Here is a 15,585-nt window from a genome sequence, read left to right on the forward strand (position 1 = left end):
GAAGGGGTTTGGGTTCATGGAGAACTGGGCCGACTTCGCGGTCGGTTACCGGCTCTACCGTAGGGACGGGCTGCACCTCAATGGGGAGGGTGCAGCTGTGCTTGGGGAGAAGATGGCTAGAAGGGTGGAGGAGTGTTTAAACTAAGGACTAGGGGGGAGGGAACCTACAATGTAGAGGGGGAAGATAGTGTAGATAGAGAGGGGGGACTTATTAATGTACCTGGAGGTGAAGCGGAGGGAGGGGTTAGAATAGTTAATAGGGATAGGAAAAAAAACATACACCATTGAATTGCATGATGACTAATGCCAGAAGTCTGTCCAATAAAACTGATGAACTGGAGTTGATAATGTCTGAGGAGGATTATGACATAGTGGGTATAACAGAGACTTGGTTGGACGATAGCTGTGACTGGGCGGTCAACATACAGGGTTATAGTCTATTCAGGAAGGATCGGACAAAACAAAAAGGGGGAGGAGTTTGTCTTTATGTAAAGTCCAGTCTGAAGGCCGCACTGCGGGCAGCAAATCAGAATGAGGTGATAATAATGGGAGACTTTAACTATCCTGATATAAACTGGGAGACTGCGACCTGTGAATCTCATAAAGGAGACAGGTTTCTGAGTATAGCTAAAGACAATTATCTGTCCCAAAGGGTGCAGGGCCCGACCAGAGGGGGCGCCCTTCTAGACTTAAATGGGCACTGTCAGATACAAAAACTTTTGATATGTTGTGAACCAATAGGTTTTCCAATTGCTTCAATATTTCATATTGAAAAAGCCAGTCAAACAACTGCCCCCCCCCCTGCCTGCTTGGACACATACAAGTCCTGCTGTGTCCATGCATCATCACCTATGTCATGGACACACTTCCTTGATTGACAGCTGTGAGCGCAGGCCTCACACCTGGAGGAAAAATCCTCCCACTGTCCGCTTGTGTCCCGCTACTGTCAGTGAGAAAAAGCTGGGAGTTGTAGTTTTGCTAATGCTAGGGGAGGTGTGAGCAGACAGCATACTGAGGGAGGGGGCGGAGACCTGCACAGTGAGGCCACGCCCCCTCCCTTTGAGAGGAATTCAGACTAGTGAGCTAAATTAAAAGTGTATTAAATAAATAAAGGTGCTAGACACATAAAAATGTGATGTACATGGTCAGGATTAGGTACTGAGTAATATATTTAAAAAATGTTTTTTTGTTGGATCTGACGGGTACACTTTAATATTAACCAACAGACCTGATAGAGTAACTAATGTGCAAGTAGAACCTAGGAAATAGTGATCATAATATAATACATTATAACTTGTTCTTCAATAAGGGAATCTTGCGAGGGGCCACAAAAACAATGAACTTTAGAAAGGCAAAGTTTGACCAACTCAGAGAAGCCCATAACAATATAAAATGGCATAATGTCCTCAAAAACAAGAATACTGACACTAAATGGGAGACTTTTCAAAATATCTTAAACTCTCACTGTAAGATGTATATACCTTATGGGAATAAATGGGTCAGATTATTTATTAATCTAAAAGACAGACCCCTATTTTTAATATTCAGGGACTCTATAGTAACAGGGACTGTTCCCCAGGACTGGCGCATGGCAAATGTGGTGCCAATATTTAAAAAGGGGACAAAAGGTGACCCCGGAAATTATAGGCCTGTTAGTTTAACCTCCGTTGTATGTAAATTGTTTGAGGGTTTTCTAAGAGATGCTATTTTGGAATATCTTGATAAAAATAAATGTATGACCCCATATCAGCATGGCTTTATGAGGGATCGGTCCTGATCAGCTTTTATGAGGAGGTGAGCTCCAGACTGGACCAGGGGGAATTGCTGGATGTCGTTTATCTGGATTTTTCCAAAGCATTTGATACGGTGCCACATAAAAGATTGGTGCATAAAATGAGAAGGATGGGGCTGGGTGTAAGTGGGTAAGTAACTGGCTCAGTGATAGGAAACAGAGGGTGGTTATTAATGGTACTTATTCTGATTGGGTGACTGTTACTAGTAGGTACCACAGGAGTCCGTTTTGGGTCCTGTCCTATTTAATATATTCATTAATGACCTTGTAGAGGGGATGAATAGTAAAGTAGCAATGTTTGCAGATGATACTAAACTGTAAAGCGGTAAACACTATAGAGGACAGTGCACTGTTACAAATGGATCTTGATAGGTTGGAGGTTTGGGCTGGGAAGTGGTATTAAATAGGAGAACACTTGGGACGACTGACGTGGAAAAGGACTTGGGAGTCTTAGTTTACAGTAAATTTAGCTCTAGTGGCCAGTGTCGGGCAGCTGCTGCCAAGGCAAATAAAATCATAAGGGGCATCAATAGGGTCATAGATGCCCACGACAAGGAAATAATTCTACCGCTGTACACTGGGCACCAGTGTACAAGAAAGAGATAGTGGAGCTGAAGAGGGTTCAAAGATGGGCAACCAGAGTAATACGGGGAATGGGAGGACTACAGTACCCAGAAAGATTATCAGAATTAGGGTTATTTAGTTTAGAAAAAAGAAGGCTTAAGGGCGACCTAATAACTATGTATAAATATATCAGGGTACAGTACAGAGATCTCTCCGTGATCTATTTATACCCAGGAATGTAATCGCTGGGGTCCCCTGCAATCTCCAGGACCCCGGCGCTCGCTCTCAGGGAGGAGCATGTGTCGTCAACCAGCATTCCATTCATTTCTATGGGAGCACTGATGATGCCCGAGAGCTGTACTAGAGTCTTTTCAGTGCTCCCATAGGAATAAATGGAGCGTGTGCTGGCTGCAGCACGTGCTCCTCACTAAGCGCCGGGTCCCATCCGGTGATCTCGGGAGGGATAGGGGATAAGTTAACTTTCGCTGTAGATCTCCTTCAACACAAGTATTAGGGTCCATTCACGCTACAGGTTTTCCAAGCGGAATTCCACTGCAGAAAATACGTTGCAGCAGCCTCCCATAGTATTAAGGGTTACTGTGTGGTGACCCACAGTGTATGGTGGGACCACGGGGTGTAGCGGTGTAGGTGGTGGGGCCAGATGCTATTAACCCCTGGGGCAAGATGTTGTTAACCCCTAGTGTTCGTGATGCCAGGATGTGGTTGTATGGTGTAGGGCACCACCGACAACCAACCCAGAAACGGCATATATTAAATGAGAGTCCAAAGCAGGTTTTGATGCAACTGGAACTTTACTGATGAAGGCAATATAACAGTCTTTACAGAACCGGGACACAGGGAACCTCTCAGGCTTGGACTTGTAGTAGTAATAATGATGACGCAGACCACTGTACTACTGTTATGACTTTGGTAGGGACAGTAGAGACTGCAGACTTGTAGGCTTTGGCCTAGCTGGACTGGACTGAACTTGTACAGGACTGGTGCTTAACTGTCCAGGAACTAAAGAGAGCAATGTGGAGACTACAGACCCTTATATATCAGGGGCTGGACTAAAGCCCATTGGTAGCTGGTTGCCTGTGGTTACCTGTGTCCCTGGAACTCTGGGTATCAGGTGATCACATATCACATGACCATGTCACATGACCTTAGGAAGGTCCTATACAGTTTAAACATCCTAATAACCTTGGCATATAGTTTATATTCACTGTACAATACCGATAATAAACATACATAATTAAAGTACAATAGAAACCATAATAATGACCTAGGGGAACCCTGCAGGAGAGCCCTGTGGACTTGAGGGACTCTACCTGAAGGGACTTTAGGAACTGTACAGAACCACGTTCTGTACCGGGATGCGACAACTGCGCCACCGTTCACCCTACGGAATCTCTGTAGCGTATGTTCCCCCAATGGAAATTCCAGCCCCTGCCCGGGCATGCTAGGATTTGTAGTTTTACAACATCGGGAGTTCCACAGTTTAGAGACCACTGCTGTACTGTATCTGCTGTCCACCAGAGAAAATGAAGCAACATATTTTCAAAGTATTTCAAAAGTCCATCCCCCCCCCCCCCCCCCCAATCCTGTCTTGCTATGTGGATAGTGATAAGGGGCGGTTTGAGTTTTTCGGATTTCATCACGTCCTCATGTTGCGAGCCGTCAGATTTTTCCAAGGAACTCAAATATTTCTTGTAAGCGCCGGCTCCCTTCTGTTATACAGGGTGATGGTATCTTGTATATTGCTTCCTGTCACCGTATGGCTCGGAGCTATTTAGAGAAAGAGTGCGGTGGTCTGGCGTCGTCGTAGAAGGGGTTATCGCTGCAGGCCGCATCCAGGGTCTGCAGGCTGACTCCACCGCAGGCTCCTTGTCATCATCTGCCTGGATGTCCTAGCTGAGATCCTTTGATGTGTTCACCTTGAAGCGTTGTCTTTTACTGGAATCTGTATAAATGTATGTTCACGTGTAGCAGAGTTGTGTTTGTCACCATGATACCTTCAACGTCTCGTGTGGTTTTATATAGGACTGCAGGTAAATGTAGTGTATTAGATCAGGGTTTCCCAACCGGTGTGACTGCAGCTGTTGCAAAACTACAACTCACAGCATGCCCAGACAGCCTTTAGCTGTCCGGGAATGCTGGGAGTTGTAGTCTTGCAACAGCTGGTGGCACACAGGTTGGGAAACACTGCTAAAGATACAGCAGTTGCTATTGGGCCTATTCAGGTTCAAGAACATTGCATATTGTATAGCAATACTTGTCCAGAGCACATTTGCCCTGGGCTGTGTGTAGCAGAGTGAGGGAGGAAGTTCTCCCCTGTATGGCTTCAGATGATGTCACGCCTGCTGGGGAACGCCCCTTCCCAGTCTGTGAATCTGACTGAGACTGAGTAGAAAATACCAAACAATATCAAGGTAGAAAACTAAAAAATTATAAAAATAAAGGCAGGGGGTGGTTTATCATGATGGGGGCAGTGACTTGGGAGGATTATAACATTTAACAAGATCATGACATGTATTCTATAAAGGGGTACTCTGGTGGAAAATAAATGTTTTCTAATCTACTAGTGTCAGAAAGTTATACAGATTTGTAAATTACTTCAATATAAAAATCTTAATCCTTCCAGTACTTACCAGCTGCTGTATGCTCCACAGGAAGTTGTGTAGTTCTTTCCAGTCTGACCACATCGCTTTCTGCTGATACTTCTGTTCATGTCAGGAATTGTCCGGAGCAGGGATCAATCCCCATAGCAAACCTCTCCTGCTGAAAGGCTTAAGATAATTTACTAATTTACTTGTATAACTCTCTGGCACCAGTTGGTTTGAAAACATTTTTTTCCCCTCAGAGTACCCCTTTAATCTTGTCTTCAAGTTAAGAAGTTAAGTGCACAATGAGTATTGAGTTTCCCTGGCCCCTCCCTTCAGCTATGATTGACAGCAATAGCATCCAATCAGTATACGCTCCAAGCTGTCAATCATGGCTGATAGGAGGGGATTGGGAAAGGCACTACGACAGAGAGTTGAGGGCACCTAAAGATAAGAGCCCGCCTCCTGGACACATGCTAAGATGGTAACTTAGAGACTGAATTATATGTTTCTCAGTTAAGCACGTTGCATGACCAAAACAAATAGTCCCTAAATTTTGTATAAAGAGAAAAATTTCCTGAAAGTCGATTTAGTTGAATCTGCCATTGTATCACCCAAAGTGCCCCGATTGCCCTGAAATGACACTTTGAGGTATCCAACTGTATCCAACCTCTTTCATGCCAAGGCAGCATAACCCTAACTTTACGTTAACCCCTACCTAACCCTTATTCTCATTATTGGCTGCCAGTTTAAGCAACATGCCCAAAACAAATCCCAAAAGTTTTAGATTCCCTAAAATCTGAATTTATTTGAAAAAAAAATGCTCTGAATTGATTTACTGATCTCTAGGTGATACTTGAAGCTCCTGGGCTCCAATGCAAGATCTACAACAGAGCCCCGCCACCTACCGTGTACCATTTACACTAGGGTCATCCTTTATGTCAGGGGGTCCACATACATTTGCTAGCTGTTCACTTTCTATAGCCATGCCACCAAATCTCTGATTTTTTCGGCAGTCTGTCCCTCTCAAATCCATACATAAAGGGGACTCTTTGTAGTGCTGATCAGTTGGGGTCCTGGAGGTCGGAACAGGGCCAACTCTGCCTATAGGCAAAATAGGCAGCTGCCTAGAGCACCCTCTTGATGGGGGGGGGGGGGGGCGCTCTGCCTGCCCCAAGAAAGTTAGACAACCAGCATCCGAACCACTCACTCAGCCAGCAGAATGAGGAGGAGGTTTGTTACAGTGTGTCACCCCAGAAGTAAGTTGTGGTGTGTCAAAGGGCAGGCCAATGGGCAGTGTCAAGGGGCAGGCAATACAGTGGTACCTCAACATACGATGGTAATCCGTTCCAAATGGACCATCGTTTGTTGAAACCATCGTATGTTGAGGGATCCGTGCAATCTAAAGTAGAGGACAGTGGTCTACAACCTGCGGACCTCCAGATGTTGCAAAACTACAACACCCAGCATGCCCGGACAGCCAACGGCTGGGAGGTCCACAGGTTGAAGACCACTGGTATAGAAAGTTATACTCACCTGTCCCCGCCGCTCCGGACCGTCACCGCTCGTCACCGCTGCCCTGGATGTCGCCTTCCATCGTTGTCGCCGCGTCCCCAGGGTGTCCCCGACGCTCCGGCAAGGCTTCTGCTTATCCGGCATCCGCGCTCTCCGTCGCCACCATCACGTCGCTATGCACGCCGCTCCTATTGGATGACGGGACGGCGTGCGCAGCGACGTGATGACGACGATGGAGAGCGCCGACGATGCAGGGGATCCCGAAGAGGACGCGCTGGAGCCCCGAGGACAGGTAAGTGATCGTCAGCGGACCACACGGGGCACCGTAAATGGCTATCCGGTGGCAGCTGAAACAGTCTGCGCTGCCGGATAGCCGTATATGCGATGGCCCCAACATAAAAATGCATCGTATGTTTATGCTCCCTTCAACATGCGATGGCCTCTGAGAGGCTATCGCATGTTCAAATGATTGTATGTCGGGGCCATCATAGGTCGGGGGGGTCACTGTATTAGCTTTTGCATAGTGTAGCAAAAATCCTTGCACCAGCCCTGGGTCGGATCCCTACCAAACACAAGCCTGAAAGAGTTATCCAGGAATAGAAAAACAGAGCTAATAGCTTCCCTATTTCCCTTTTGCAATGTTTTCCAACACGTGTACCTCTGAACTGCCTATTTAACTCTCAACTAACATCTGGCTGAAGAGTTTTGGGCCCCAAAAATGCTGTGCATTGAGTATGGTGATTTTTGGGACAACTTTTTTGGGGATTTCCAGTCTAGGGGCTTATTTACATGGAGGTTTGTCCGCCTGAAATTTTTTTGGGTGGACATAAAGTGGGCGGCAGAATAAGTTGTTGCTAAAACCACTCAGAAATGTGGTGTCTTCGGCGGCAGCAATGCATTTCCAGCCGGATTCCGCTGAAAGAATGAATGTGTTAATTCTTTCAGTGGAGTCTGGGATATGCAGATGGGATATTAAGTCGGCATATGAGAATGTTTTATGATGATGGGATATGGGAATGAAATATGTGGACAGGATATGAGGAAGGGATATAAGGTCGGGATATAAGTATGAGATAAGACGTCGGGGTATGAGAACGAGATATGAGCCAGGGATATGAGGACGGCATAGGAGGTCCGAAAATGAGGTCAGAATATGAGAAAAGTTATAAGGATGGGTTGGGAGGTCAAAATATGAAGTCAGATTATGAGAATGGATATGAGGTCAGGATAAGAGGACAGGATATTAGGGACAAGATATGTGGATGAGGTCGGGATCTGAGGACGGAATATGTTGATGAGATATAAGGTCGAGATATAAGGAAGGGATATGAGGACGAGTTATGAGGCCGGGATATGATAACGGGACATAAGGAAGGGATATGAGGACAGGATATGAGGTGAGGATATAAGGACAGGATGCAGTATGAGGATAGGATATAAGGAAGAGATATGAGGATGGGATATAAAGCCAGAATATGAGGATAGATATAGGTCGGGATATAAGGACAGGATATGAGGGCGAGGTATGAGGTCAGGATATGAGGGACGAGATATGCCATCGGTATCTGAGGACAGGAAATGTGGATGAGTTATGATGTCGAGATATAAGGAAGGGATATGAGGATGGGATATTAGGGCGACATATCAGAATGGGACATAAGGAAAGGAGAGGAGGATAGGATATGAGGACGAGATATGAGGGCGAGATATGAGGTTGGGATCTGAGGATGGGATATGAGTTTGAGATATAATAAAGGGATATAAGGCCGGGATATGAGGACGGGACATAAGGAAGGGTTATGAGGTCGGGATATGAGGATGGGATATGGGGACATGATATTAAGATGATATATGAGGACGGGATATGAGGGCGAGATATGAGGTTGGGATCTGAGGATGGGATATGAGTTTGAGATATAATAAAGAGATATAAGGCCGGAATATGAGGACGGGACATAAGGAAGGGTTATGAGGTCGGGATATGAGGATGGGATATGGGGACGTGATATTAAGATGATATATGAGGACAGGATATGAGGAAGAGATATGGGGTCAGGATGAGGACAACAATGTCAATGTTGCTTTTTTTTAAAAGTGGGGAACAGCAAAAAAAAAATCCCATAGAAAACAGTGGGAGGCTGCTGTAATGGAATTTCTGAGCTGAATCTTTCAGCTGGATGTTGGACATTCCGCCTTGTATATTGGTCCCTAAAGCCTCAGGTTTAGGAAATGCTGCTACAAGGGCTGCAGAGGTAGCCGGTGCATGAGACTCCCCAGGGGCCAGTTATAAAAGACGCACGGTATATGGAGGCTGGGGGTCCAGTGGCTTTAGGTCACACCTCTGAACTATTTGGATAGTGCAGATAAACCTTCTTTTTCCAGCCCGGACCACACTTTAAAACTTACTTAGATCTTAAAAATTCTTATTTATTTATTTTTTGTTTATTTACATCACTTTAGCTATTTATGAAGAACATGCACCATTTTTTATATATTTGGCATAGTTAAATGTGACGTATAACCAGTGTGAAAAACCACTTAAAATACACATTCATTTGTGTTTCCCAACCAGTGTGCCTCCAGCTGTTGCAAAACTACAACTCCCGGCTTGCCCGGACAGCCGTTGGCTGTCCGGGCATGCTGGGAGTTGTAGTTTTGCAACAGCCAGAGGCACACTGGCCTACAATGATACATTTCCCCCATTGCCCCCTAGTAAAGACTGTTCCAATAAACAAGGTTTGCGGTCAGTAGAACTCTACTGGACTTTTAAATACGTTGTAATTCCAGCCATATGGCCACTAGATGGTGCCAGAAGCCTTCAGCAGATTGTACCCTGTTATTAGCCGCAGTAGCAGCAGAATGTAGTGTCTTCTTGTTATCAACTCCAACTTGACTCATTCGTGTAGGGGAGCCCACATTCTGCCCCTGTCCTGGGCATCGTCTGCACCTGCCCATGTGTATGATAGAGGGGTAGAGGTGGGCATGCACCCCCAATGCCCCCTCCTCTGCACACACACACACACACAGTGACGCCCCAGTAAAGCACTTTCATGTCTGGGCACTTCTTTTTTTTTTATGATGATAGAAATGTGTAAAGTTTCTAATTATGGCGCAGAGACCGCCGGGGGCATCGGCAGCGCCACTCAGTCCTGTGCTCTCTCTCTCTCGCTTCCAGCACAACAAGCCGCTCTACTCCTTTGAAGATAACGCAGACTATGTGTACGACGTCATGTGGTCCCCGCAGCACCCTGCGCTCTTCGCCTGTGTGGACGGGATGGGCCGCCTGGATCTCTGGAACCTGAACAGCGACACCGAGGTGAGAGCTGCGACTGTTAACCCCTTGTGCGACCATCAGCTTACTCCCGGGGGCTGCGCACTAATCCCCCCCCCCCCCCCCCTCCCCTCCCCTCCGCTGTGCCAGGCACGCTTCTTGTCTTGTTTTAGTTTACATTGCTAAGTTTATATATATTTTTTTTTTATTCATTTCTAATTTGATTTTTTTTTCATTTCAACTTTATTTCTGTTTATTGTTTAAGTTTACATATTATTCTAGTTTTATTTCATTTTAATTTTAGCTATTTAGCTGTTTCGTATATTTTATTTCACGTTGATTCCTTTTTTAATTGAGTGTTTTATTTCATTTTGATCCCAATGTCCTCGTTTTGTCTATAGTTTTATATTGTTTTACGTGTTTTTATCATACTTTATCATATTTTTGTTTCATATTTTTGACAAGAGCGCAGGTTTTTTTTCACTTTTTTTTTATTTGCCAACATGTTCTTATTACTATAAGTTATTTGCTATCATTATGTTTTTTATGCAAACTTATTATTATTGCTCTTATTATTGTTATTACTTTATATCCATATACAAAACTTTTATCTTTATATAATATTTAATAGTCTTTTTATTTCCAATTGACACACATAATAAGAATTGTCATATCATAATTAATTGAACCTTTATTGGTGTTTTTTTTTTATTTCTAAGTCTAATAAGTCTAAGTCTATTTCTAAGTGTAATTCTAAGTCGTATATGTATTAGTTTAATGCTAGTATTGGTAGTACAGAACGAAAGTACTAATAGTATATACTACTTATAGTGTAATAGTAAATGCAATACTATGTAAATATCACTACTAATATGGAATTGTAAGTATATGTCATAGAATAGTAATAGTAGTAGAGGACTAAAGTACTAATAGTATACTACTAGTAATGTAATAGTTTAATACTTGTAATACCTGTAAGTGAAACTACTAATAGGTAATTGTAAGAAGTATATGTCATACTATAGTACTAATAGTATAGAACTAAAGTACTAATAATATGGTGTAGTAGTCATAGTATATGTAATACTATGTAAGTGTAAGTACCATAATGTCATTTTAATATTTTCATTAGTGTTTTATTTATAATTTCATTTTATTATTTATTAATTAATTAATTTATATATTATTTAATTATTTTATTATTTTATTTATATGTAACATTCAGCATATTATTACTACAAATTTTATTATTAATATGTCATATTCATTAAATTATTATTTATTATATTTTTTATTTATTTTATTATGCCACTCTATTAAAATTATTTGTATTAGTAGAAGTTTGTTATATTATCACAGTTACTATTTACAAATATTGAAATATTTAATGCAATATTGTTATTTTGTGTTGTCCCTTCCGGTAAAAAAATTTTTAAAAAAATAAATAAATATATATATATACACACACACAGTACAACTATTGCCCTTGTGTATTGTTAAACTATTCATATTATTTCTACATATTCATTTCATTTTAGTATTTATTATACTGATTCGTTGCAGGAATTTCTGCCACTTATCTGGTTAAGGCTTTCCGGAATCCATGTGCTTGCCACCAAATCGTCCCATTCCTTTAAATGGAACTGATTTATGGTCGCAGGAGTTTCTGCAACAAATCTGTTGCGTGTGAACAGGCACTTTGGCTGTTTTTATTTATCCTTTTTTTCTTTGCTTTTCTGTTTTCACTCTGTTTTTTGTTGTTGTGATCCATTTTTTCAACAGTTTACAGCTCAAAATTAGGCTTAAAAATGTGTGTGTGTGTGTGAACATAGCCTTAGAGCAATGTCTGCTGAATAAAATATATTTCATTCTTATAAATACCTTATATATGTATTAAGGTGATGATGATACCAGGTTTTTCCGCTAAGGCATATTTTGCACAGAAGTGTTTTTTTTTTTTGGTTTTTTTTTATGCATTTAAATTGTAGATCACATCTATAATTGTTTATAATAATTCTTAATAATTTAATATTATTATTTTTTATTATAATTGTTATTATTATTATATAACTTTTGTTATTATTATTATTATTATTATTATTGTTATTATTATCTTAATCTGGAGCCAATAAGCCATTGCAACTGAAGTGACTGAACTTTTATGCTTTCTTTCTAATGTGGATTCCATTAAATCCTTTAATCTGGCAATAACAGACTATGAGCAGTTCTGGATTATCAGGTGTTCTGGATTTCTAGTTATTGATATAAAGTATAGAAAACTAAGGGGTCTCTTCATGGACCATCACTGTACAGCAGTGTTACCCAACCAAGGTGCCTCTAGCTGTGGCAAAACTACAACTCCCAGCATGCCCGGACAGCCGAAGGCTGTTCGGGCATGCTGGGAGTTGTAGTTTTGCCACAGCTGGAGGCACCCTGGTTGGGAAACACTGCTGTACAGTCTTGTGAGAGTCCAGATCTTCTTTCATTGCTGTATCAACCTATTAGCAATGACTTCTTACTGGTAGTGTTTGACCCTTTACTGGTAGTGCCTCTTTTCGGTTCTGTAAAAACTAGTATAAATTGAATGACCCTATTCTTCCATGTTGCGTTGGTCACCACGATGATGATGATGACAGTGACTATTAACCGCATATATATATAGATATATATATATATATATATATATATATATACATACATAAAATACAGTATAGTTGCAAAATGATAATTTTTCTAAATTATAAATTGGCAATTTAGTGTCAAATTAGTAAAATTCCCGCTGGAATTGATGAGGTTAAGTCACATGTTAATACGTTCTGTTTCAGCATTTATCTGGGAATTATGTCAATTTTTTTTCGTATTTCAAAAGATCGCTTTTATTATATTGGTAAAATGTATAAAAGTTTAATCACATATGTAATTTAATGATGAATGAAGTGTTTGAGGGTTGACGGATAATGATATTATAATTCACTCATTTCTCGCCAGTTAAAAGAAGCGGTTTGGGGAATTGAACATCTAATTATTTAGCGGAGGAGCTCAGATTTGGAGCTATCATAAAAAATTATAAAATAAAATCAGAGAATTTAGGCAGTGTGACAGTCACCTCCTTTAAGATTTGGGGGCCTAGGAGGCTGGGTAAAAATGATCTTTTTGAAGAATCTGTTTTTTATCAACTAATATTTAACTTTGCCCCATGTAAACTCTTTTTAAGGCAATTAAGAGATTTAATTATGTTATTATATATTTGAAAATAATAAAGTTTTGATGAATTGAAACAGTTTTTGAAATTACAATTTCATTGTGTAATTTAAGTTTAAATTATTTTCAAAAATACATTTGGCCAATGCACCTAAAATGCAATTTTTCTTAGAAGAAGTTTTTTTTTTTTTTCATCTTTGATTTTGCCATAATTGGAGGGCATTGCCAATTTTGTGGTTTTTTACTCAGTAGCGTCTCGAGTACAGGTAAATGACTTCTACCGTATCTCAAAGGAGACAGCATTGCAGAAGCTTTTGATGTGTTTCAGGCAGGAAGTTCAGCAGCCTTTTTAATTAGGAAGCCTATGGCTGGAGGATATATGGAAGGCGGACTGGCTAAAACTTAAAAAAAAAAAAAAAAAATCTTTTTTGGAAAATAGTTCAATATATCCTTTAGGTATTATCATTAAAGCTGAGAACTTTTTTTAGTTAGGGGGGAATAAAAAGTTGAGGCCGTATTAATTGCGAGAAATTAATTAAGAGAAAATCTGCATTTATAAACTGAAGACGTTTATATAAAAATTAATTAAATAAAACAAAGAAAAAAATTTACTCCATTAAATTACTTAATTAAGACCATAAGAGCTTTAAAAAAAAAGAAATGTTTTTTTAAAGAAGCTTAATATTATTAAAAAGACATCTTTTATTAATAATCATTGCAGTTATTTTTTTCTTTTTGACCAACTCGTCATCAATTATATTCATTTCAAAAACTTTAGTGCATTGAAAGTGACACCCGGCATTTGATCATTGTTGGCTGTCTGGGAATTTTTCTAATTTTGAGATTTATTCTTTTGTTGTTTTTTTTTTTTTTTTTTTTATAAAACATAACATGTTGCCCATTATGGTCTAAATATAAAAATACAATTTATATATAAACTTTTTTTTTTTTTTTTTTTTTTTTGAGACAAGTACAGTAATTTTCTGGAAGTTGGGATACTGTTTCACATATTAAAAATATACATCATTGTTTTGGCCTGGCCACAAAACCATATGTTATTTTTTTAACTTATTCTGTTAGGGCATTGGATCCATATTTTTAAGTAATAGCAGCTTCAACCAATATTGTTTTTCAGATATTTTACATCAACCTCAGTTGTACTATAATAAATGGGAGTCTGCAGAGTAACAGCGGGCAATACCAATTGAAATGATATATTCTCTGGAAAGGGGGACGGATAAAATAACCATGTGACTGGGGCCATTCAGCAAAACTCAAGACTTAATTCCATAATTACAGTATAGCTTAAATCACATGTAGAAACCATCAAAATCATTCCTTGCATACTTGATACATACCAAATTTTCACCAAAATTTCTAAATGTTTTACATTTTTTAAAATCTAAATGTCAGATTATTATTTTTATTCATTCGGGGGGGGGGGGGGGGGGGGGTGTTGTCAACAGCTGCTTCTATTTGTACACAGTCCTGGCCACAACTGACATGTTAAGGGTATGTTGTAGACATTTTTGAGATTGAAAATCAGCCCTATTCACGTGTTTCTATGGCACAAAGAATTTTTTGCAAGCCCAATTCAGAGGAATGGGACAGCCGTAAAAATTTCCGCAAACAAATCTGCCGAGTGTGAATAAACCCTAATAACATGTTAGGAAAGCCCTGCATGGGGAAATAGAGGTATTCTGCAACCAGTCGAATGTGGCCCGGTACAATAGTATGTGTATTAAATAAAATAGTAGTCTCATCTCTCCCAATTGCTACCCCATACAATTGCTAAAGGACTGTGTCAGTACAGTAGTTTAACTCACATTGAGAATTGTAGAGTACTCGCGGTTCACCAGCCTGCAGAATTGATGGCTCGCCATGCTGAGTGCTTTTGTTCCAAGGAACAGAGGTTCACTTTCATAGTCTATACTGAGGGAGCTGTGACAAAAAAGAGATGCTGTGAGCATCCAGATATTAACGTGTCAGGCAAAAAAAAGTGCACTGTATTTAGCCCAGACATTTTTCTGTATGGAGTGGAGGGGCATTAGGACAGCTGGCATCCTACAGGGAAATTTGCACTACCACTGGTCCTACCCAACTCACTGTTTTTATTTTATTTTTTTTGCAAGCTGTATTTTAGCAGCAGCAAAAAGGCCTCTTTATCCACACTGCTACAGGGGACTTATTCAATCTTAAGGTTGTGCAAAGTATTTTGCACCAAAACGAGCTCAATTACTGTGAAGAAAATTGAAAAAAGTCATGAATGCATAAATACAGTTCAGAATGGGAATAAATAAACATTCAAAAATAAAAGAACATAAATAAAGAAGTAGCATAGAAATAAAAGCTGTAAAAAAGGTATAAAGTTTAAAAGAAAATCCCAAAAGTTATTGGCTTTTATTTGGTTGGACATTTGTTGCTATGTGTTCTTAGGCCTCATTCACACAAGCGTCTTATAATGTTTAAAAAGTCATTTTCAGGCTCAAATACAAATAGTTGATGTTTCCCTATATTGTCCTGTCTATATTTGTCATGTATGTAAGTTTTTGTGTTTTTTATTTTTATTTTTTGCCTCATCTTCTCCCATGTAGATATCAATCTTACTTTATAGGCAACTTTGCCTTTTTGAGGGAAAA

At 40.2% G+C, this 15,585-nt stretch overlaps 1 protein-coding gene across 2 annotated transcripts in view; it reads left to right on the forward strand.

Moving 5' to 3' along the window:
* Positions 1–15,585, forward strand: part of DYNC1I1 (dynein cytoplasmic 1 intermediate chain 1) — a 381,788-nt gene that overhangs the window by 302,174 nt on the left and 64,029 nt on the right. For both annotated transcript variants that reach the window (XM_056518938.1, XM_056518939.1), the window contains one exon: positions 9,650–9,790. In XM_056518938.1, coding sequence (XP_056374913.1) covers positions 9,650–9,790 — 141 coding nt within the window. The remainder of the gene's footprint in view (positions 1–9,649; positions 9,791–15,585) is intronic.

Source organism: Hyla sarda, chromosome 5 (genome assembly GCF_029499605.1).
Source record: "Hyla sarda isolate aHylSar1 chromosome 5, aHylSar1.hap1, whole genome shotgun sequence".
Classification (NCBI taxonomy): domain Eukaryota; kingdom Metazoa; phylum Chordata; class Amphibia; order Anura; family Hylidae; genus Hyla; species Hyla sarda.